General features: G+C 36.2%; 1 protein-coding gene across 2 annotated transcripts; it reads left to right on the top strand.

Annotated features, from left to right (window-relative positions):
• Positions 1–6112: 6112 nt before the first annotated feature.
• On the top strand, positions 6113–19815 carry ETAA1 (ETAA1 activator of ATR kinase). 2 transcript variants are annotated; one of them, XM_055540495.1, is made up of 6 exons: positions 6113–6476; positions 7617–7745; positions 7999–8075; positions 11843–11955; positions 12206–14247; positions 19314–19815. In XM_055540495.1, exons 1-6 carry the CDS (start codon positions 6266–6268, stop codon positions 19427–19429), a joined length of 2688 nt encoding a protein of 895 aa, XP_055396470.1. In that variant the 5' UTR covers positions 6113–6265; the 3' UTR covers positions 19430–19815. The 2 variants fall into 2 exon arrangements, with proteins under 2 accessions (XP_055396470.1, XP_055396469.1); XM_055540494.1 differs by having other exon boundaries at positions 6114–6488.
• The last annotated feature ends 566 nt before the right edge of the window (positions 19816–20381 follow it).

Genomic DNA, 20381 nt, shown 5'->3' on the forward strand with positions numbered 1-20381 from the left:
CCAAATCTTTGCGACCCCATGAATCACAGCACGCCAGGCCTCCATGTCCATCACCAACTCCCAGAGTTCACTCAGACTCACATCCATCGATTCGGTGATGCCATCCAGCCATCTCATCCTCTGTCATCCCCTTCTCCTCTTGCCCCCAATCCCTCCCAGCATCAGACTTTTTCCAATGAGTCAACTCTTCGCATGAGGTGGCCAAAGTACTAGAGTTTCAGCTTTAGCATCATTCCTTCCAAAGAAATCCCAGGGCTGATCTCCTTCAGAATGGACTGGTTGGATCTCCTTGCAGTCCAAGGGGCTCTCAAGAGTCTTCTCCAACACCACAGTTCAAAAGCATCAATTCTTCGGTGCTCAGCCTTCTTCATAGTCCAACTCTCACATCCATACATGACCACTGGAAAAACCATAGCCTTGACTAGACAGACCTTTGTTGGCAAAGTAATGTCTCTGCTTTTCAATATGCTATCTAGGTTGGTCATAACTTTCCTTCCAAGGAGGAAGCGTCTTTTAATTTCATGGCTGCAGTCACCATCTGCAGTGATTTTGAAGCCCCCCAAAATAAAGTCTGACACTGTTTCCACTGTTTCCCCATCTACTTCCCATGAAGTGATGGGACCAGATGCCATGATCTTCTTTTTCTGAATGTTGAATTTTAAGCCAACTTTTTCACTCTTCTTTCACCTTCATCAAGAGGCTTTTTAGTTCCTCTTCACTTTCTACCATAAGGGTGATGTCATCTGCATATCTGAGGTTATTGATATTTCTCCCGGCAATCTTGATTCCAGCTTGTGCTTCTTCCAGCCCAGCATTTCTCAAGATGTACTCTGCATAGAAGTTAAATAAGCAGGGTGACAATATACAGCCTTGAAGTACTCCTTTTCCTATTTGGAACCAGTCTGTTGTTCCATGTCCAGTTCTAACTGTTGCTTCCTGACCTGCATACAAATTTCTCAAGAGGCAGATCAGGTCATCCGGTATTCCCATTCCTTTCAGAATTTTCCACAGTTTATTGTGATCCACACAGTCAAAGGCTTTGGCATAGTCAATAAAGCAGAAATAGATGTTTTTCTGGAACTCTCTTGCTTTTTCCATGATCCATCGGATGTTGGTAATTTGGTCTCTGGTTCCTCTGCCTTTTCTAAAACCAGCTTGAACATCTGGAAGTTCATGGTTCACATATTGCTGAATCCTGGCTTGGAGAATTTTGAGCATTACTTTACTAGCGTGTGAGATGAGTGCAACTGTGCGGTAGTTTGAGCATTCTTTGGCATTGCCTTTCTTTGGGATTGGAATGAAAACTGACCTTTTCCAGTCCTGTGGCCACTGCTGAGTTTTCCAAATTTGCTGGTATATTGAGTGCAGCACTTTCACAGCATCATCTTTCAGGATTTGGAATAGCTCAACTGGAATTCCATCATCTCCACTAGCTTTGTTCATAGTGATGCTTTCTAAGGCCCACTTGACTTCACATTCCAGGATGTCTGGCTCTAGGTCAGTGATCACACCATCGTGATTATCTGGGTCGTGAAGATCTTTTTGGTACAGTTCTTCTCTGTATTCTTGCCACCTCTTCTTAATATCTTCTGCTTCCATTAGGTCCATACCATTCTGTCCTTTATCGAGCCCATCTTTGCATGAAATGTTCCCTTGGTATCTCTAATTTTCTTGAAGAGATCTCTAGTCTTTCCCATTCTGTTGTTTTCCTCTATTTCTTTGCATTGATCACTGAGGAAGGCTTTCTTATCTCTCCTTGCTATTCTTTGGAACTCTGCATTCAGATGCTTAAATCTTTCCTTTTCTCCTTTGCTTTTCACTTCTCTTCTTTTCACAGCTATTTGTAAGGCCTCCCCAGACAGCCATTTTGCTTTTTTTGCATTAAAAAAAAATAATTTATTATTTGAAATAACTCCAGAAAGAATGAAGGGATGGAGCCAAAGCAAAAACAACACCCAGCTGTGGATGTGACTGGTGATAGAAGCAAGGTCCGATGCTGTAAAGAGCAATATTGCATAGGAACCTGGAATGTCAGGTCCATGAATCAAGGCAAATTGGAAGTGGTCAAACAAGAGATGGCAAGAGTGAACGTCGACATTCTAGGAATCAGCGAACTAAAGTGAACTGGAATGGGTGAATTTAACTCAGATGATCATTATATCTACTATTGCGGGCAGGAATCCCTCAGAAGAAATGGAGTAGCCATCATGGTCAACAAAAGAGTCCGAAATGCAGTACTTGGATGCAATCTCAAAAAACACAGAATGATCTCTGTTCGTTTCCAAGGCAAACCATTCAATATCACAGTAATCCAAGTCTATGCACCAACCAGTAATGCTGAAGAAGCTGAAGTTGAGTGGTTCTATGAAGACCTACAAGACCTTTTAGAACTAACATCCAAAAAAGATGTCCTTTTCATTATAGGGGACTGGAATGCAAAAGTAGGAAGTCAAGAAACACCTGAAGTAACAGGCAAATTTGGCTTTGGAATACGGAATGAAGCAGGGCAGAGGCTAATAGAGTTTTGCCAAAAGAACGTACTGGTCATAGCAAACAGCCTCTTCCAACAACACAAGAGAAGACTCTACACATGGACAACATCAGATGGTCAACACCGAAATCAGATTGATTATATTCTTTGCAGCCAAAACAAGACCTGGAGCTGACTGTGGCTCAGATCATGAGCTCCTTATTGCCAAATTCAGACTGAAATTGAAGAAAGTAGGTAACACCACTAGACCATTCAGGTATGACCTAAATCAAATCCCTTATGATTATACAGTAGAAGTGAGAAATAGATTTAAGGGCCTAGATCTGATAGATAGAGTGCCTGATGAACTATGGAATGAGGTTCGTGACATTGTACAGGAGACAGGGATCAAGACCATCCCCATGGAAAAGAAATGCAAAAAAAGAATGGTATAGAATACTACAAAAACTGATTAGGCCCAAGATGCTGAAAGATCTGACTTCCGATTGATCTTGAACCTCATTACAGACTCATTGTAATGCATGGGCCAGCTAAAGGACACCAGTGCCATGACAAGTGCCGTGACAGTTCCTAGGCTGACCATAAAAGGCCAAAAGTGAGTGGTGGCCCAATTCCTGGAAATCTCTCCTCTTACCCCAAATAGTTAGCATATTCCTCCCATTAACCTATGAAATTACCTAGCTGAGATGGTCTGGTTTCTGCCAGTGAAATGTGTAACTCTAAATAAACCTGCTGTCACTTTATTAATACTTTGGCTTTTGAATTCTTTCCTGCTCCAAGTCAAGGACGCTCACTTACTGGCCCATCCCAGGAACTTGCTCCAGACCTAGGACAAGACCTGGAATGTGACTGTTCTCTGGCTCCCTCTTCTCTTGCAAAAATGGCAATAGAAATATTCGTAGAAAGTAAAGTAGTGAGGAAAAAGAAAAGAACTACTTTGCCACAATGTTTTACATAATTGATAGTACCTCAGATTTAGTTCTAGGATTCCTGTCAGCCAAACTGAAGAACAAAAATAGTAAATTACAAAAAAGAAATATAAACCATTTCTTCAGTGGAAATAAAGGTTTTTTTTGCCTTACATTAAAATTTTAAAATATTTTTATTGATAAATATGATTCAGAAAAGTACATAAAATGACATGTTCAGCTCAATGAATTATCACAAAATCAACAACTAGAATAAGCCAATGAACAAAACTATCAGATACTCTCCTTCCATCTTGGCTTCTAATCATTGCCCTTCTCTCCTCCCCAAAGTAACATTATTCTGACTATTATGGTCATCACTTCCTTGATTGTTCTTTATAATTTTATCATTTAAGCTTACATCTCTATACAATATGGTTTAATTTTGCCTGTTGGAATTTATGTAAATGGAGTTACATAGTATTCTTGGGGAGGATGGATAGGGGAATCTGGCTTCTTTTGCTGAAGTTTATGAGATATGTTTTTCCTGTTACAAGGAGCGATAGTTTTTCATTTTCATTACTATGCAGCATTCTGTTGAGTAAATATAGCTCAATATATTTACCCACTCTACTGTTGAAGGGTATTTGGTTGGCTTCCAGCTTAGGGTAATTTTGAATTTAATTGCTAAAAGCATTCTTATAAAATGTATCTTGATACACAAGTATGTGGAGTGGGATTGCTAGATCAAAAACTGTTTTGCAAGTTGATAAACCAAGTTATGCCATCACCAGCAGTTCTGTGACAGTTTCTATTGGCTGGGGCTTCTGGCTGTCCATTTTCTCGCATGATGCAACCAAGGCAGTGGCTATGGTCTCATCAGTTTTACTTCGTTGTTACCTCTATTGTCAGACCTTAATTTTAGCCATTCTGATGGGTGTAGAAGAGTATCATGTGCATGCATGCTCAGTAGCTTTAGTGGTGTCCAACTCTTTGTGACCCCAAGGACTGTAGCCCACCAAGCTCCTCTATCTATGGAGATTCTCCAGGCAAGAATACTGGAGTGGGTTTCTGCACCCTCCTCCTGAGAAGAGTATCATATCCTCGTTGTAATTTTCATCTTCCTCATCACAAATAAGGTTGAGTACCTTTATACAAGTTTGTTGAACACGTTGATTTTCTTTTGCAGAGCCTCCTAAAATATCTGACCCACTTTTCTTAATGGTGGTCAATCATTTCCTTAGAGATTTATATCTGTTCTTGGTATGGTTTATATATGAGCCCTTAATTTTGCATATTGTAAAATCTTCTCCCAATCTGTGACTTGCTTTTCATTGTCTTTAATGTTGTCTTTGGTTAGGCAGAAGTCCTCAAGTTATGAATTTAATGTAGCCATATTTTTAATTATTTTCTTTACAGTTGGTGACCTTTTTGTTCAATTTAAAATTCACTTTATGTAATGAAGACAATATATATAATAGAATGTTATTTTACCTTTTACAATTCAATATATAATCAAATAGCACTTGATTTGAGGGAATCTATCTTGTAGCTCAGCTGGTAAAGAATCTGCCTGCAATGCAGGAGACCCCAGTTCAATTCCTGGGTCAGGAAGTTCCACTGGAGAAGGGATAGGCTATCCACTTCAGTATACCTGGGCTTCCCTGGTGGCTCAGCTGGTAACAGAATCCATCTGCAATGCAGGAGACCTGTGCTGGATCTCTAGGTTGGGAAGATTCCCTGGGGAAGGGAACAGCTACCCACACCAGAATTCCATGGACAGAGTGGCCTGGCAGGCCCCAGTCCAGAGAGTCCCACAGAGTTGGACACCACTGAGTGACGTTCAAGAAAAAAAGATCTACCAATATTGAGTCTTTCAATCTATGAATGCAATATTTCTTCGTTTATTTAGGTCTTCAATTTTTTTTTTTTAAATATCTCATAATTCTCTCTGTAGGAGGGTTACCATCTGGTTAAATTTATTCCTAATTAACTGATATCTTGTATGCTATGAATCATCTTTCTTTAAAACGTCAATGTTAACATTATTAATCCATTGAAACACAATTGATCCTCGAATATTGACTTTGTATCAGCAACTCTGTTAATTTATGAATTTAATAACTTTTCCTACGTGTTTTGATTTTCTATGCACATATCATCTATGGAAGAAGTTTTGTCTTCCTTCCGATTCCTGTATTTCCTCTTTTTCCAAAAATTAAAACCCACAATAATCTGAACCCGAGTAATGTGTTATTCTAGTTGTTGCTGCTGCTAAGTCGCTTCAGTCGTGTCCGACTCTGTGCGACCCCATAGACGGCAGCCCACCAGGCTTCCCGTCCCTGGGATTCTCCAGGCAAGAACACTGGAGTGGGTTGCCATTTCCTTCTCCAGTGCATGAAAGTGAAAGTGAAGTCGCTCAGTCGTGTCTGACTCTTAGCGACCCCATGGACTGCAGCCTATCAGGCTGCTCCGTCCACGGGATTTTCTAGGCAAAAGTACTGGAGTGGGGTGCCATTGCCTTCTCCGATTCTAGTTGTAAGCCCAATAAAAAAGTGCCAGAGGATTCTTTACACCTCGCATGCTCTAGCTCTGAGCCTCTGTGGCCAGACCAATACCCCTTAAATCACTTCCAATGCGGACGAATCCGAGCAAACAGAGCAGACACGGTCGCGGGCTGCGCAGGCACCCTGGTCGCCCCGCCCCTCGTCCCGACGCAGCCAATCAGCGCCCTCCTCTTACGAGCGTCCCTCCGGTCAAAATGGTGGCGGTCGTTGGCTTGGCGTCCCGCTTTTAGTTCCATTGCTCTACTGCTCCCGTTGCAAAATGTGAAAGGAAACGCTGCCGGTGGAGGGGGTCCTGAGCCATGAGTCGGCGAAGGAAACATGGGGACAGCTCTGGCCTGAAGCAAACGCCGCGCAAAGCGATGGCGACTGAAGAATGCAGTTTGGTGTTCGAATCGGGAAAGAGGCGGCTGAGGGCGGCCCGCGGCTCGGGGCCCCAAGGGCCAGGAGAGAGGCCTCCCCGGCCCTTGCCGCAGCAAGAACAGCCTCCAGTAGCCGCTTCGTGCAGTAAAAGTAATACCGAGGGTGAGACATGGGCAGCGGGGCCTCCCTGGGCCTCAGCGCCTCAGCTTTAGAGCCCCGGGTGGGGGTGGAGTCTGAAATCGTGTTTTCTTTCCCTGGGCTTCTCCCTCAAGAGTTCAAAATTAACCAGAATATATTCCCCCACGACTTTCATCCCCGAGTATGAGCACTGCCCGGTTAGGCTTGACCACCACTTATCGCCCCTGCCACAGGAATAAGTTGTGGGGTTTACCTCAGGGAGGAACGCTAATTTCTAGGCTGCTTCTCCAGGGATCAGCAGTGGCATAGCGATGAGAAATAATACCTTTTAAAGCCTTCAGGTTATGCCTAGAGGGGTTATTTCACCTTAAACTGTTTGCCCTGACCAGATTTTAGTGAAGAGGCCATATGAAATACAGTTATCTGTATTCTCAAGATCTCGGTGATGTTTTACCTTATGAATAAACCGGAAGTTCCTTTGTATAAAGTTCCTCAAAGTAGGAAACTATGGGCCTCCAAGTATATCATTCTGATCACTTTTTGGTGTTTCATTTTTTTAAAAGATTTCTGATGAATCCTGATAGGAATTGAAACTCAGAAGAGCTGTTTCCTAGAGCATGTTCTTAAAATAGAGCTTTTTACCTTGTTTGTAGTTTACTTTCACAAAACAATTGCGGAATAAACAAAAAGTGGTATTTGACAGAACGTAACTAAGAAATGGCTCACTATAGTTTTTTTAAATAATTAGTGTAAATTGGGTAGGGTTGCCCAAAGGAGGCTAAACACAGACTTTTTCTGAAGTTGCTGTTAAAATATTTTTCATTTTTGAAATGTGTTTGTAAATTACAGGTGGTTCCAAAAGCCTCCGAGTTCCAGTGGAGTGGCTAGCTTATACAGTATTGTCCATTTATAGAGCTATTAGATTGTCTTAAAGTACTTATTATTTACAATGTCAAGTTTGTAACGTACTACTGGGATTTTTATGTGAAACACGTTTCAGTTGTGGATAAAGTAATATAGTCATCACTGGGAGAAAAGTTTATAATTGCAACATAAAAAGTAATTTAGCTGAGGTATTTAACATTAGGGTGTTATGAAGTAAAGTAATCCTTTAGAATGCAATAATAGTTATTTTCATCTTATTTTGTATAGAAAGATATGAGACACCAAAGAGAACGCTGCAAGTGGATTTATTGTCATCTACCTTCAGTTCTCCTAATGATCCAGATGGACAGAATGATATCTTTTGGGATCAAAATTCTCCAATGACAAAACAATTAGGTAATTTGTCATTAACAGTTTTATCTGGGTGAATATTTGATGATTAGGATTTAACCTTAGAATTTCAGTCAGGTATTCACATCAGGAACTTTCATACAGCAGATGTTTTTCCAAAATCTTAAGTGATTTTGTTACTGTGATAGGCATGTGATGTCAGAGTGCTTAGTGATCTAAGTCATGCTAATTGTTTTCTGTAAGAAGTGACTGATATTTTTAGAAATTTTTGTTTATATGAATTTCTTTGTTTCTTTAGATAAAGGAAGAAAAAAGCAGCTTTACACCACAGATAGTGATGAGATCTCACATATTGTTAATCGTATTGCGCCTCAGGTAAATATAGGTAATTTTATAGTGTATTTTAGAACAGTGAAACAAATGGCAGTAAGTTTTGTTTGTAGTTCATTTATGTGAAAAATATTTTGTCTTATTCGATTCTCTTCTCCAGAAACAGAGCAGCACAGATTACTTTTACCTTTTCTACAACTGAAATGCATGTTTTGAAAAAAGGAACATAATGTAAAGTTGGGAACATATATTTTCCTAAGCATATGTTTTATTTTTTAGAGATGATTTTTAACGAGAGCCTTGTTTTTATTTTGTTTTTAATGTTATTTAATAATATATGGTTATTATTTTTCAGGTTACTAAAAGAATAGAATCAGACAATAAAAATTTAAATTTCAAAATCTTTTTTTATTATTATTATTATTATTTTAACTGTCTGTAGTAGTGTTTTCCCAGTTGAAACTGCCTTTCTTAATACTTGTTAACTTAAAATATCATCAGGAAACATTAGAGTGGAAAAAAACTGGATTTGGGTTTAGTACTAAGTCTGCCTTCTGTGGCAACCCCTAAGCAAGTCACTTGACTTGCCAGGTGGCGCAGTGGTAAAGAATCTGTTTGCGAGTGCAAGAGACGCAGGAGACATGGGTTCAGTCCCTGGGTCAGGAAGACTCCTGGGGTGGGAAATGGCAACCCCCTCCTGTATTTTTGCCTTGGAAATTCCACAGACACAGGAGTCTGGTGGCTACTGTCCATGAGGTCTCAAAGAGTTGGACTTGACTGAGCATACACACACATATAAGCAAGTCACTTAAACTATCTGAACTTTAGTTCATTTAGTTATTAAAATAGAATTATTACTTGTCTTGCTCTCTTTCTTGTATTATTGTGATGATTGAATTAGATAAAAATTGTTTGTAAGCTATGTACTACAAATACTAGGTATATTAAAATTAAGTATGATAGTTAAATTATTTGCTGTAAAAGAACTGTGTTCAAAAGTTTCTTCTTTATTTCAGCTCTTGTGATGCTTGAGTAAGTCACTCTCTGCTCTGGACCTTTTTCTGTTTTTTCTTATTCAGCAACATTTAAATCCAGAAAACATCCAATTTTTGTTTAGTGTCTTCACAGGAAGTATGATATTTTCCTTGATGTGGCCTCAGATAGTGACTGTATGTTGACCATAAACAATACATGGCACTGGCCCAAACTGTGGTTACAAGGATCACCATCATCCAGGTGGAGGAGACAGGAAATAAAGTTTTTCTTAGTGGCTATAAAACATCCAAAATTACAACTAGCACAGTCAAAAGAGCTCTGTTGCTACTAGCTCTACTTTCCATCTTTGGCATGTCATAGAAATACATTTTACATAGAGTTCATTAGTTAAATAGCCATTTATGCCATATATTATTTGCTACATAAGTTAACAATAGATCTTCATTAAATTGTTGATTTTACACGAAAGAAGCATAATACAATGTGTGGACTGGCCAGCCTAATTAGTGATAAAAAAGGTAAGTAAATTATTGAACTCTTTACTTAAGTAGGCTGGAAATAATTGCTCACATAAAGAAATGGCAGCAGTATGCAAGTGATAACTTGTGTATAAGAAGAAATACAGTTAAATTAGTTGTTTTTACATGGTACCCCTTTCAAGTGAGCACTTTTAAAGCGTATAAATCTTTGGTAATATCAAGGTCTGTTTAGGAACTTGTCATGTTCCAGAATGGCATAGATGAGTTACCCTCCTCAAATAATTATTTAAATCACCTTAATAGTTCCAGAGATATATTTTAAAATTTGTACTTTTAATTGATGGGGCTTTCCTGGTGGCTCAGTGGTAAAAAATCCACCTGCCAATTCAGGAGATGTGGATTCAGTCCCTGGGTCGGGAATATCCTGTGGGGTAGGAGATGGCAACTCCAGTTTCCTTGCCTGGGAAATCCCATGGACAGGGGAGCCAGGTGGGCTACAGTCCATGGGGTCACAAAGAGCTGGACACGACTCGGGGACTAAACAACAAACAGCAATAGTTCCAGAGATGACATTTTTTAAAATTTACATTTTTATTTTAATTGATTAGTCATTTTACTTTCTTCGGGATACTTTTCATACAGTATTGTTTGTTTGAAGATGGTATATATTTTTCCATCATTTTTATACAACTCTGCCGAGTATACTCTAGAATTAAATGAACTAATGTGCTTAGATACATTTTACAGCACCTGGATTGTACTATGTAATTATTAATGAATTTTTTAAAATGTAACATTTACAATAATATAAAAACCATATATAGGACCCATGTATTTATATAACTGTATATATAAAGTTATTATACTTTTATTCTCTAAAAATGGAGTGAATTTAAAACTACTTGGTAAATGGACCCAAAAAAAAAAATCGTAATTAAATCATTAAGAATGTTATCTTCCCAAATTCAAGATTGTTGAAACAAAAGGGAAGCTATGTATTGAGTCTAAAATCAAATTTATTGCTTTTCTTGAGTATTTGCAAAGCTGAAAACTGCTGGATTCAATTGGACATCTAAGGAAACTACTTTTTGATTAATTGATGATTTTGAAGTACCAAGTTGTAGGCAACTTACCACCTAACTTTCTAGTGTATAAACATGAACTGACATCTTTATGCTCAGCATTTTGCTAGATGCTGAGTTATCATAGAAACTGTGCTTGCCTTCAAGTAATCTGTAATCTAGTGATTAGATTATTTTGTGTGACAGTTGCTTGTTTATATTCATTCCAGATACTATAAAAATAGAGTAGAAAATGATTAACTTGTTTATTTTGTTGGTTTGGTTTGTAACTAATAATGAATTCATTCTCTAATTTTGTGCATGATCAAGTAACTAAAAGGTATAAAAGAAACATGTAGGACTAAAATGGCTTTTTTCTAGCCTTAATACTGGTTAAAACTTTTTTACCCACTTTCTCTACTTAATTTTGTTCTTCTCCCTACCTCATTCACAGCATCAGTTCTAATCTTGCCATTATCTCTAACTTGGTCCTGACTTAATGCTAAATTTTCTTAGTTCTGTCTAAGTGTTGTCAATTCACGTCAACATGGATTGTCCAACTTAGATAAATGTTATAATGGCAATAGGGAAAATTTGGAGATTCAGGTAATACAGAAAGAACTCCCTGTTTATTTTTTTATTCCTAACTCTGATAATTCCTGCTGCACAGTTTATTTCTAGTACTAACATTTATTTTTATCAATATCTTAGGACAACTGAAATAGGATGATCAGTTTTCTTTTGATAAAAATATGTACTTTTATTATTGAATATGTATTTCTATTCTGCAGTGGCTTCCACAGTGGCTCAGATGGTAAAGAATCTGCCCGCAATCAATGCAGGAGACCTGGGTTCGATCCCTGGGTCAGGAAAGTCCCCTGGAGAACGGAATGGCTATATACTCCAGTGTTTTTGCCTGGAAAATTCCATTGACAGAGGAGTCTGGCAGGCTACAGTCCATGGGGTCGCAAAGAGTCAGACATGACTGAGCAACTAACGTGCATTTCTAATTAAATTCTTAAAAACTTAAAAGTTTTTTGAAAATATGGAATTTCCAATTCTGAGTGTTTTCATTCCCTAAAGCAAGTATATCACTTCTTGCAACTTGTTATAACCATCCTCCAGCTTTTCATTGTTTTGAAGTTTGTTTGATTGCTGTCACTTTACCACAATTTATTCCTTTAAGAAAATAATTCTACATAATTAAAGTGGGTTTTTGTTTGGTTAGTTTTTGTACTTTCACATCTCTCTTTTTTTTTTGGCCCTTCTACCAAAGGATGAGAAACCAACAACAGACTCCATGCTGGGCATGTGGATTGGTGACACTGCTATTCCTTGCACTCCTAGTGTAGCCAAAGGAAGATCAAGAGCAAAACTCAGCTGCACAAAGTAAGTTTAAACTTTTCAGTTTTTCTGACATTCAGTGAAGTGAATATTTTTAGTGTTTTGTTTGGGCTTTGTGTGTATGTCAAAATGGTTATAAATTATTATCCTTAACTTTGACATGTAAAGTTTTGAACTTATTTATGTCAGGATGTGTTAAAATTTGTGAGTTTTAACATTAAAACATGTTAAATAACAGTTTAGTATTTATGACTTTTAGAATATCTACATAATTTTTGAAATATTTGTTTAATAGGTTAAAATCACAAAATCAAGAGGAAGAACTTATGAAATTAGCTAAGCAATTTGATAAAAATATGGAAGAGCTGGATGTGATTCAAGAGCAAGACAAGAGAAATCATGATCTTATCCAGATGATTTCAGAAGCAGAGACTACACATAATTGCAGAGATAATGTACAGATGCAGTTACTGTGTGATATAGTTCCTGAAATAGATAAGGCTATAATAAAGAAGCCAGTGAAAGAAAATACCAAGATATCTGTGGTAAATGATCAAACCAGCAGTCAGAAGCCATTTGACCAAAATGCTGAAGCAGCCTTTATTGCCATGTTTGATGGTTCTACTCAGAAATGTAGTGGACAGTTAAGCCAAGAATTGTCAGATGCTTTCTTGAAAACCAGTAATACTACCTTTGGAAAGAAAAACACTTTGAAAGAGGAGAAAATCATTACTAATGGATCTGTGGTCACTGAAAATCTGCCAAGTAAAACCCTAGGATCACTTTCTCATCAAGTCGATAATCCTGGAATGACAAAATCATATGTAACTTTCTGTACTAAGGAACCAGGAACTTTTAATAAACACATTGATACTTTTACTACCAGTGATTTTGAGGATGATTGGGAAAACTTACTAAGTAATGAACCTTTTGTTATGCAGAATATTGAAATGTCTGAGCTGTTCCCTGCTCCTAAAACAGTCCAAATTGCTGATCAAAAGGAAATGTATTCCTTTAACGGTAAAGAGGCTACAAGTAAGTCAGGAATGAATAAAAGTGTAGATGTCAAGTTAAGAGATTCAAAAATTTTACAAGGTCTTCCTTCAAATACATGGAACAATGAATTAACAGATGCGGAAAAATACAGATTTTCACCAAAGCCAAATGATAAACCAAATAAATTATCAGCCACTGGGAATAAAATGAAATTGGAGAAATCTTTTAATATAGTTGTTAATCAAGACAAAATTCAAGACTGTGCAGTTGCATCTAATCTGACAAAAGTAAATGAAGATACTCATACTAAATTTAATTCTAAAGTAAATGCTTCTGAAAAGAAATCTGCTTTGAAACCAGGATGTTCTAATAAGTCCATTTTTAATCAGTCTTTGAAGGTGCCTGCTAATGTCAAGCCTTTCGGCTCAGCAACTTTGGGCAATACAACCAGTGTTTGTAACCCAGATCAGACTAATGGATCAAAGTTAGGTTCTTTCTTTGATGATTGGAATGATCCATCATTTACCAATGAAATTGTTAAAGCATGTCATCAGTTAGAGAATAGCTGGGAAGCAGATGACGTAGATGATGATATATTATACCAGGCATGTGATGATATTGAAAGACTAACTCAGGAGCAAGATACTAGAGTTGACAGCAAGACATCAGAAAGTATACTTGGGATCAATAATAGTTCTAAACATGGAGCCAAAAACGTGTTTACTACACCTAAACAAGCAAGTCAGTTGATGCAGTCAAAGCACCTGAATCTGAACAGCATTTCAGCACAGACATCTTCATTGGCAAATAGCTTACAAATAAATAAATCAGTGAAGATGGAGAGAGGGGAAATGTATGGAAATTCTCCAGGATTTTTAGGTGCCACGACAAATTTGAGTATATACTCTAAGAACTCAGACTGTCAGATCAGTAATCTGCATGTCTCGTGCAACAACACTGATGTACCAAAACAAGTGAATAGTTCTAAATCAGTTCTTACAGGAAGTTCAAGTTTGAATGTGGGTTCACATCATATGAGTACAGAAATTGCTGCTTCTAAGAAGAGACTGAGTACCCTACATCTATCCAAGAGCACCATAAGAGGTGAAGCTCGGAGTGACCGTTACAGAGCAATTAGATTTTCTGAGTACGTGTTTACAAAGATGAAAAATTGTCCGATGCTTTCCCCATTTAATAACAGTTCTGTAACAGGAAGTATTTCTGATATCAAAATAGCACAGGGTTTGGAGAAGAATAAAACTGTCAACCCGTTACCTGGGAAGGCTGTTCAACAGCAGTCTTTGGTGAAATGTTCTGAACCTTTGAAACAACCTTCAAAAGGTATGTATTAAATTGTTCTTTGAAAAACAGCCAGACTAGTTCTTTGTTGTATTGAATTTTCATGACATATATGTTAAAGACACTATTCTGCTTTAACTAGAAGTCTTAAAGTGATTCTTACAAATAATGATGCTGGAATATACCAACACTGGGTGGTTTGTGTTTTTAAAAGACTGCATTGAATTCTTGGCCAACATGTAATACAGTGACTATTATAGTTGCCAATCAATACGTATGTGTTGAGTCTTTTCTGAATTATTTCCTAGAAAATTTTACTTATACATCTATGTATTACTGTCTGAGAGTCCTTGTGTTCACTGAAATACCTCACTGTTTTAAAATTTGAGTAATTGTGTATTTTTAGCAGAACAATATGTGAAGATTTAAAGCATTCTACTTAAATGCCTTTGCTAGAATACTATCTGATATAAAACTGTTAGCTATGATGGTTAGAGTTGTTATTTAGTACATCTTGTGATCTTTGATTCTTTTCAGTTTTTCTTTTCCCCCAATTTTCCTTTCTATCTCTCAAGTTCCATTGTTTTTACTTCAAAAAATGTATCTCAAAATGGTCCATTTTTCTCACTCTCTGCTGTACCACCGTTATGCAAGCCAACATTGCCTGACTGGACTGCTGCAGTTCTTCTACCTGTTCCCTCTCATTTCTAGTCTCCAAACAGCAGACTCATCTTTTAAAACAAGGTTAAAAAAATAAAAAGCAAGTAGACATATTTGGCATTCCTCTGCTTGAAGACAAGCTTCAGGCACTGCTCATCATATTTCAAATAAAATCTTAATTTACACCCTGATCTGCAAGCCTGGACTGTCTCTATAACCTGCCTGTTCTCTTTTTTTCTTGCCTTACCTACTAGATTTCAGCTACACCAGCTGTATTTGAGTTCCTCAAACAGAATAGGTTCTTCTCTAGTTCAGGAACTTTGCTATTCTCAGCTAACACTACTGCCTTCAACAGTCTATAAATGCTTTCCTGTTATTTTCAGTCATCTCTCTTTTATTTCCTTAATTTCTTTTGTCACAGTTTGCAATCAGATATTGATTACCATCTTTCTCATCGGTGAACCTAAGCTACCATAGCAGCTGCCATTTAGAAGATGTTTAATAAATATTTGAGTGAACATTATACAATATAATCTGAAAAGTCTGTCTTTCACTGAAACTGTAATAATTTTTAAAAAGGAATATTTATGGCATAACTGTGTGTTTCTTAATGCCCAGTGCTCTTCAACAGAAACCTTGTATCCCCACATGCATACATCAGATCTGCTAGCTGGTTTCCATTTATCTCTTAAACACAATGTGTTTCTAACTACTCAGAGTGATTTTGATTCACTTTCTCAGTTATGCCAGTAGCCCGTGCTAACTTGTTTTACACCATTTACTATGCTGGCTTGTAATTATTGACTTTTTACATCAGTCTCCCTCACTTGAGGCTAACATTAGGAATTTTACCTATTATGTAGATCAATGTTAATATGGTAATGGAGTTTTTAGTTTCTTTTAATAGTAGATTGTTTTCTGTTTAGATTCTAAATGATGCTTTTGTTGGCATTATCACTACAACTTTCCTGTTAAGTGATCCCTCAATTTAAAAAAATTTGCGACAGTAATAGGTTATTGTTTAAAAGTAAAAAGTATAAGTTAATTTGACATAAAAAGGTAAGTCCTCTATTTCTCCTTTTCTCCAATGATTTTTCAGGGAAAGCCCCTTTTAATAGCATTTTCTGCAAGTATAAAAACGTAGGGGTGAAGGATGGTGTGTGTATACCTATACATTTATTTAAATAGTTGTAATTATATAGCAAAGACTATTTGGCAGCTTGATTTTGCTTTCACTTAATGTATTGTAACTGTCTTTTTCCTGATAGTACATAGAGATTTGCTTTAGTCCTTTGAATCTCTACATAATATGTAGTTGTATGGATGATACCATAATTTATCTGTTTCTCTATTGATGGAGGTTTAGTTTGATTGCAGTTTTTTGCATTACAAGCAGTCCAGTGTGCCAGTGAATATTCTACATAAATTTGCACATGCTCATGAGATTGTATCTGTTTGAAAATTGATATAAGATTCAGAATATTTTAAATGTTGATGGAGATCTTTAAATCTTACCCCTAATTACATCAATTTATACTTTTATCAATACTGACAATGAATACGCTACGTTATCACCCAAACTAAATATTTTGAAACTTTAAAATTGTTGTCAATTGATAGTAGTTTCAGATATTTGTTTATATTTAAGTACAGTTAATTGAGTCATTCTTCCAATGTGAATTAATTATACTTGTAATTCCATTAAAGACTAAGTCTCTCTGGAATGTGAGTTTCTCCGAAACTCCTGTCTACTATCTTATCAGCATTGTTTTTTATGGACAGACTCTTTCAGTTTACTTTACAGTTTTTCTGTTAAGTTTATTGATAGTACCTAATATTCTAATTAATATTAACCTTGTTGACATTTTCTATTATTGCCATTTCCTTTTACTTTGGTGTAGCAAGCTGCTCTGCAGCAAATACCTTTGGCGGGGTGGCGGGGTGGGGGGGACTTCTAACTACCTCATTGTTTTAAGCTAGATTTGGCTAATTGTGGCCTGTCCAAATCCAGCCTATATAACCTGTTTTTTGTACAGCCACCATATTAAGGTGATTTTCACTTTTTAGATGGTTGAAAAAAATCAAAAGAACAATAATACTTAATACCTTTTGAAAACTATGTGGAATTCATGTTTCATTGTCCCTAAACAAACTTTTATTTAAACATAGCCACATCATTTATTTATATGTGTTGCCCATGGCTGTTTTCATGCTGCTGTGACAGAGCTGAATAGTTGCCACAGGAGATCCTATGCCTCTTAAAAGTTAACATATTTTTGGGTCTTTTACTGAAAAAAAGGACTTCCTGGTGGCTCACTGATAAAGAATCTGCCTGCCAATGCAGGAGACACAAGTTGGATCCCTGAGTTGGGAAGATTCCCTGAAGAAGGAAATGGCAACACATTCCAGTATTGTTGCCTGGGAAATCCCATTGACAGAGGAGCCTGGAAGATTACAGTCCACAGGGTTGCTAGAGTCAGACTCGGCTTAGTGACTAAACAACAACTGAAAAAAAAAAGTTTTTCTCCCCTGCTTCAGGATTAAGATTTGAAAGAGCCATTTTTGTTTTGTTCCTCGCCAATAGTTGGAGCCCTTGGTATGTATTTTTATCGAAGAAATGAATGGCTCTTCCAAAATCAAATTTTCCCTATGTGACTTTATTGTATCTTTTGAAATTAATTTGTAGAATACCACATAACCAACTGAGGTGCCAGTTTTAGGGAGCTATGTTCTATTCTGCCATGGATTATTAACCTATTTTCCTTCTAAATTTACAGTCAACTGAATGTAAATTGTGTGTGTGTTCTGAGTTTCTTGTGTTTCTCCGCTTTCAGACTAAAATAATAAATTAGTCAAGCTAATTTATATGTTGTATCTTTCTATAAGAAAAAATAGCTGCAGTCTATAAGATAATTGATTTAGAAAAAAAGTAAAAGGCAACAGAATCACCTGGGGAATTTGAGATATATATCTCTTACTCTGAGCACCCTCTCCCATTTCTGATTACACTGGGGACAGAAGGAGAGAGTGATGATATATTTTGGGTAAATATCTACCTTGGTTAACAAGAGAAATGTCTTATAACAACTATATTCTGAATCTCTGTAGAGGTCACTGTAGATATTATTTCTCTTGTTAACAGTACTACTGATTCTTATTTAACTTCTGTAAAGGGTAAATTTTACAATATATACAGTTTCACCAATACACAGTCACTTAAATATGTATTTGGATGATGGTCTTGATTTTAGAACATTAAATGAAAAAATGTTGGCTAAAATTTTGAAGTCTAATTCTTAGTAGCATTACATAAATAATCTAATATTGTAGCTTAGAGTGACTTGGCTTAACTGTGGAATTAAATTCATTTTATTAGAACTCAGAATTTTGGTAGAGGCAGAATTGGTTGTGTTAAATTTAAGACACATTGTTCATTTCATAGTATGTTTATCTGAAGTATATACTAAAGTATGTTACATAAAAAAATATCAGAATGCTCCACATTTTTTAAAAAGATTTCATATTGAAAATTTTATGCAGACATCCTGCTCCTTGAAATAATTTTCCAATGTTTATAGAAAATATATCTTCCATCTAAAAATACAGTATTTGACAGTGAATTTTATGTTGATTGACATGATAGGTTTCACTCTATTACTGCAAAATATTTTTCTTAAACAGCTAAAATGAAAATATCTGAGATCTATAGAGGAAAAAAATGTACGAGTAGGAATATTAACATCAGTTATCTTATAGTAAAAATATATATTTGAAGTATTATTAATATCTGATTCATTTTATTTTGAGTACTTTTCTATTAAAATCTATATAACATTTAAAATTCCAATTTGTTTTTAAAATATATTCATTTATTGGTTATATAAATTAGGTGTCATTGTTCATAAGAATTATTTGCTGGGTAGTCAAAATATAGAGTTTTTAATCAATTTTATTACCCTGTGAGAAGAGTACATCAAAGAGATTGATCAGTTCTTGATTTCATTTTGGCCTGGAGCCTTGTACTGTATCTGCATTTGTAGTCTTATACTTAATAGTTTAGGATGGGCCCCCCTGATGGCTAGGTAGTAAAGAATCCTCCTGCCAATGCTAGAGACACGAGATGCAGGTTCAGTCCCTCGGTCAGGAAGATCCCCTGGAGAAGTAAATAGCAACCCACTCCAGTATTCTTGCCTGGTAAACCCCATAGACAGAGCCTGACAGGCTACAGTCCATGGGGTCACAAGAGTCCCACAGGACTTACCAGTTAAACGGCAACAACATGGTTGAGTAACAAAACCAAAGGCATTCTTTACCATCTGAGTCACCAGGGAAGCCCAATAACAAAACCAGTGTGGCAGATCTGGGTAATGAAAAAGTAAAAATTAAAACTCATTCAGAATGATTTTATAGTCTTTAAAACTAATATCTATATTTGGTTTCATTTTTAGAAGAAGAAGAGAAAAATAGAAAGTATTCTCCGGAAGAAATTCAGAGAAAAAGACAAGCAGCGCTGGTTCGAAGAATGGCCAAAGCACAGGCATCATCTGTAAAGAAAGGCAGATGATTTCTTTAATGAAATGTTACTTGGGAGATAAAGACAGTTGATAACTATCTATGATAGGAAATGTTTTTCTTGATTTCTCCATGAGAAATTTAATGCTGAGTTATAAAGCATGGACTTGTACTATATTTAATAAATCAGTGTTTACGTGGTCAATGAAACCTTTCCTTGGAGATGTATATTGAAGTTAATTGCATGTAAGTTTTGGAAGTTCAGTAAAGTTAGCAGTTATGTAGTAGAATTATGCAGAGGAAAGTAGTTTTATTTTTAAATACTGTGATTACAGAGGGTCATCCCAAAACTCCTTAATTTTTTATTGTTAATTGTTTTCCAAATACAAAACTTCAACCTACTAAGTTAATAAAATTTTTTGTTGTTGTTTTCAGTAACTGTTCCTTAAAGTTTTTATACATTTCTGAAATTTAATTAATACTTTCATATTCTTAGGAACATGGATGGTAGGAAATAAAGGACTTCACTTTATTTGTAAGAAATTACTCTTTTCAATTCCTAGTCTGTAATAGATGTGAATTTAAAATTTTCTAAAATGTAATGCATTTTGGAAACTTCACACCATTTTTAGGGAAGATCCTGATTTAAGAACTTTAGAAAAAAGATTGTGGATTGGCTATATAAGTAGTGTAGCGTCATTAACATTTAGAACTATCAGAAACTTTAGAGATCATCTGGTCTAATTTCATTGTATAGGTGAGAGATGAATACTCTTATTCTGAAAGTCACAGGCAAGTTCATGCTTGGATTAGAAAGGTTTCTTTCATTCTAATGAATACCTAGTCAAATGGTATCATTTGCTTCAGAGTATTAATTACTACATAAAATAACTTGTTTGTGGGAGCATTAATTGTAGTATAAAATTAAAAGTAAAATACATTAAGAGACTTTCATAATACTGATTGTTTCTTATATTAAAGAATCAGGATATAAAAAGAATCTC

This window comes from Bubalus kerabau, chromosome 11, assembly GCF_029407905.1.
Source record: "Bubalus kerabau isolate K-KA32 ecotype Philippines breed swamp buffalo chromosome 11, PCC_UOA_SB_1v2, whole genome shotgun sequence".
In the NCBI taxonomy this organism is placed as follows: domain Eukaryota; kingdom Metazoa; phylum Chordata; class Mammalia; order Artiodactyla; family Bovidae; genus Bubalus; species Bubalus kerabau.

What these genes read in the sequence shown, in the direction of transcription:
- ETAA1 (XM_055540494.1), top strand. Translation starts at nt 6,266, where the DNA reads ATGAGTCGGCGAAGGAAACATGGGGACAGCTCTGGCCTGAAGCAAACG. An exon ending in TTAATCGTATTGCGCCTCAG is followed by an intron (nt 8,076 to 11,842) that starts GTAAATATAGGT and finishes CTTCTACCAAAG; the next exon opens with GATGAGAAACCAACAACAGA. An exon ending in GCAAAACTCAGCTGCACAAA is followed by an intron (nt 11,956 to 12,205) that starts GTAAGTTTAAAC and finishes TTTGTTTAATAG; the next exon opens with GTTAAAATCACAAAATCAAG.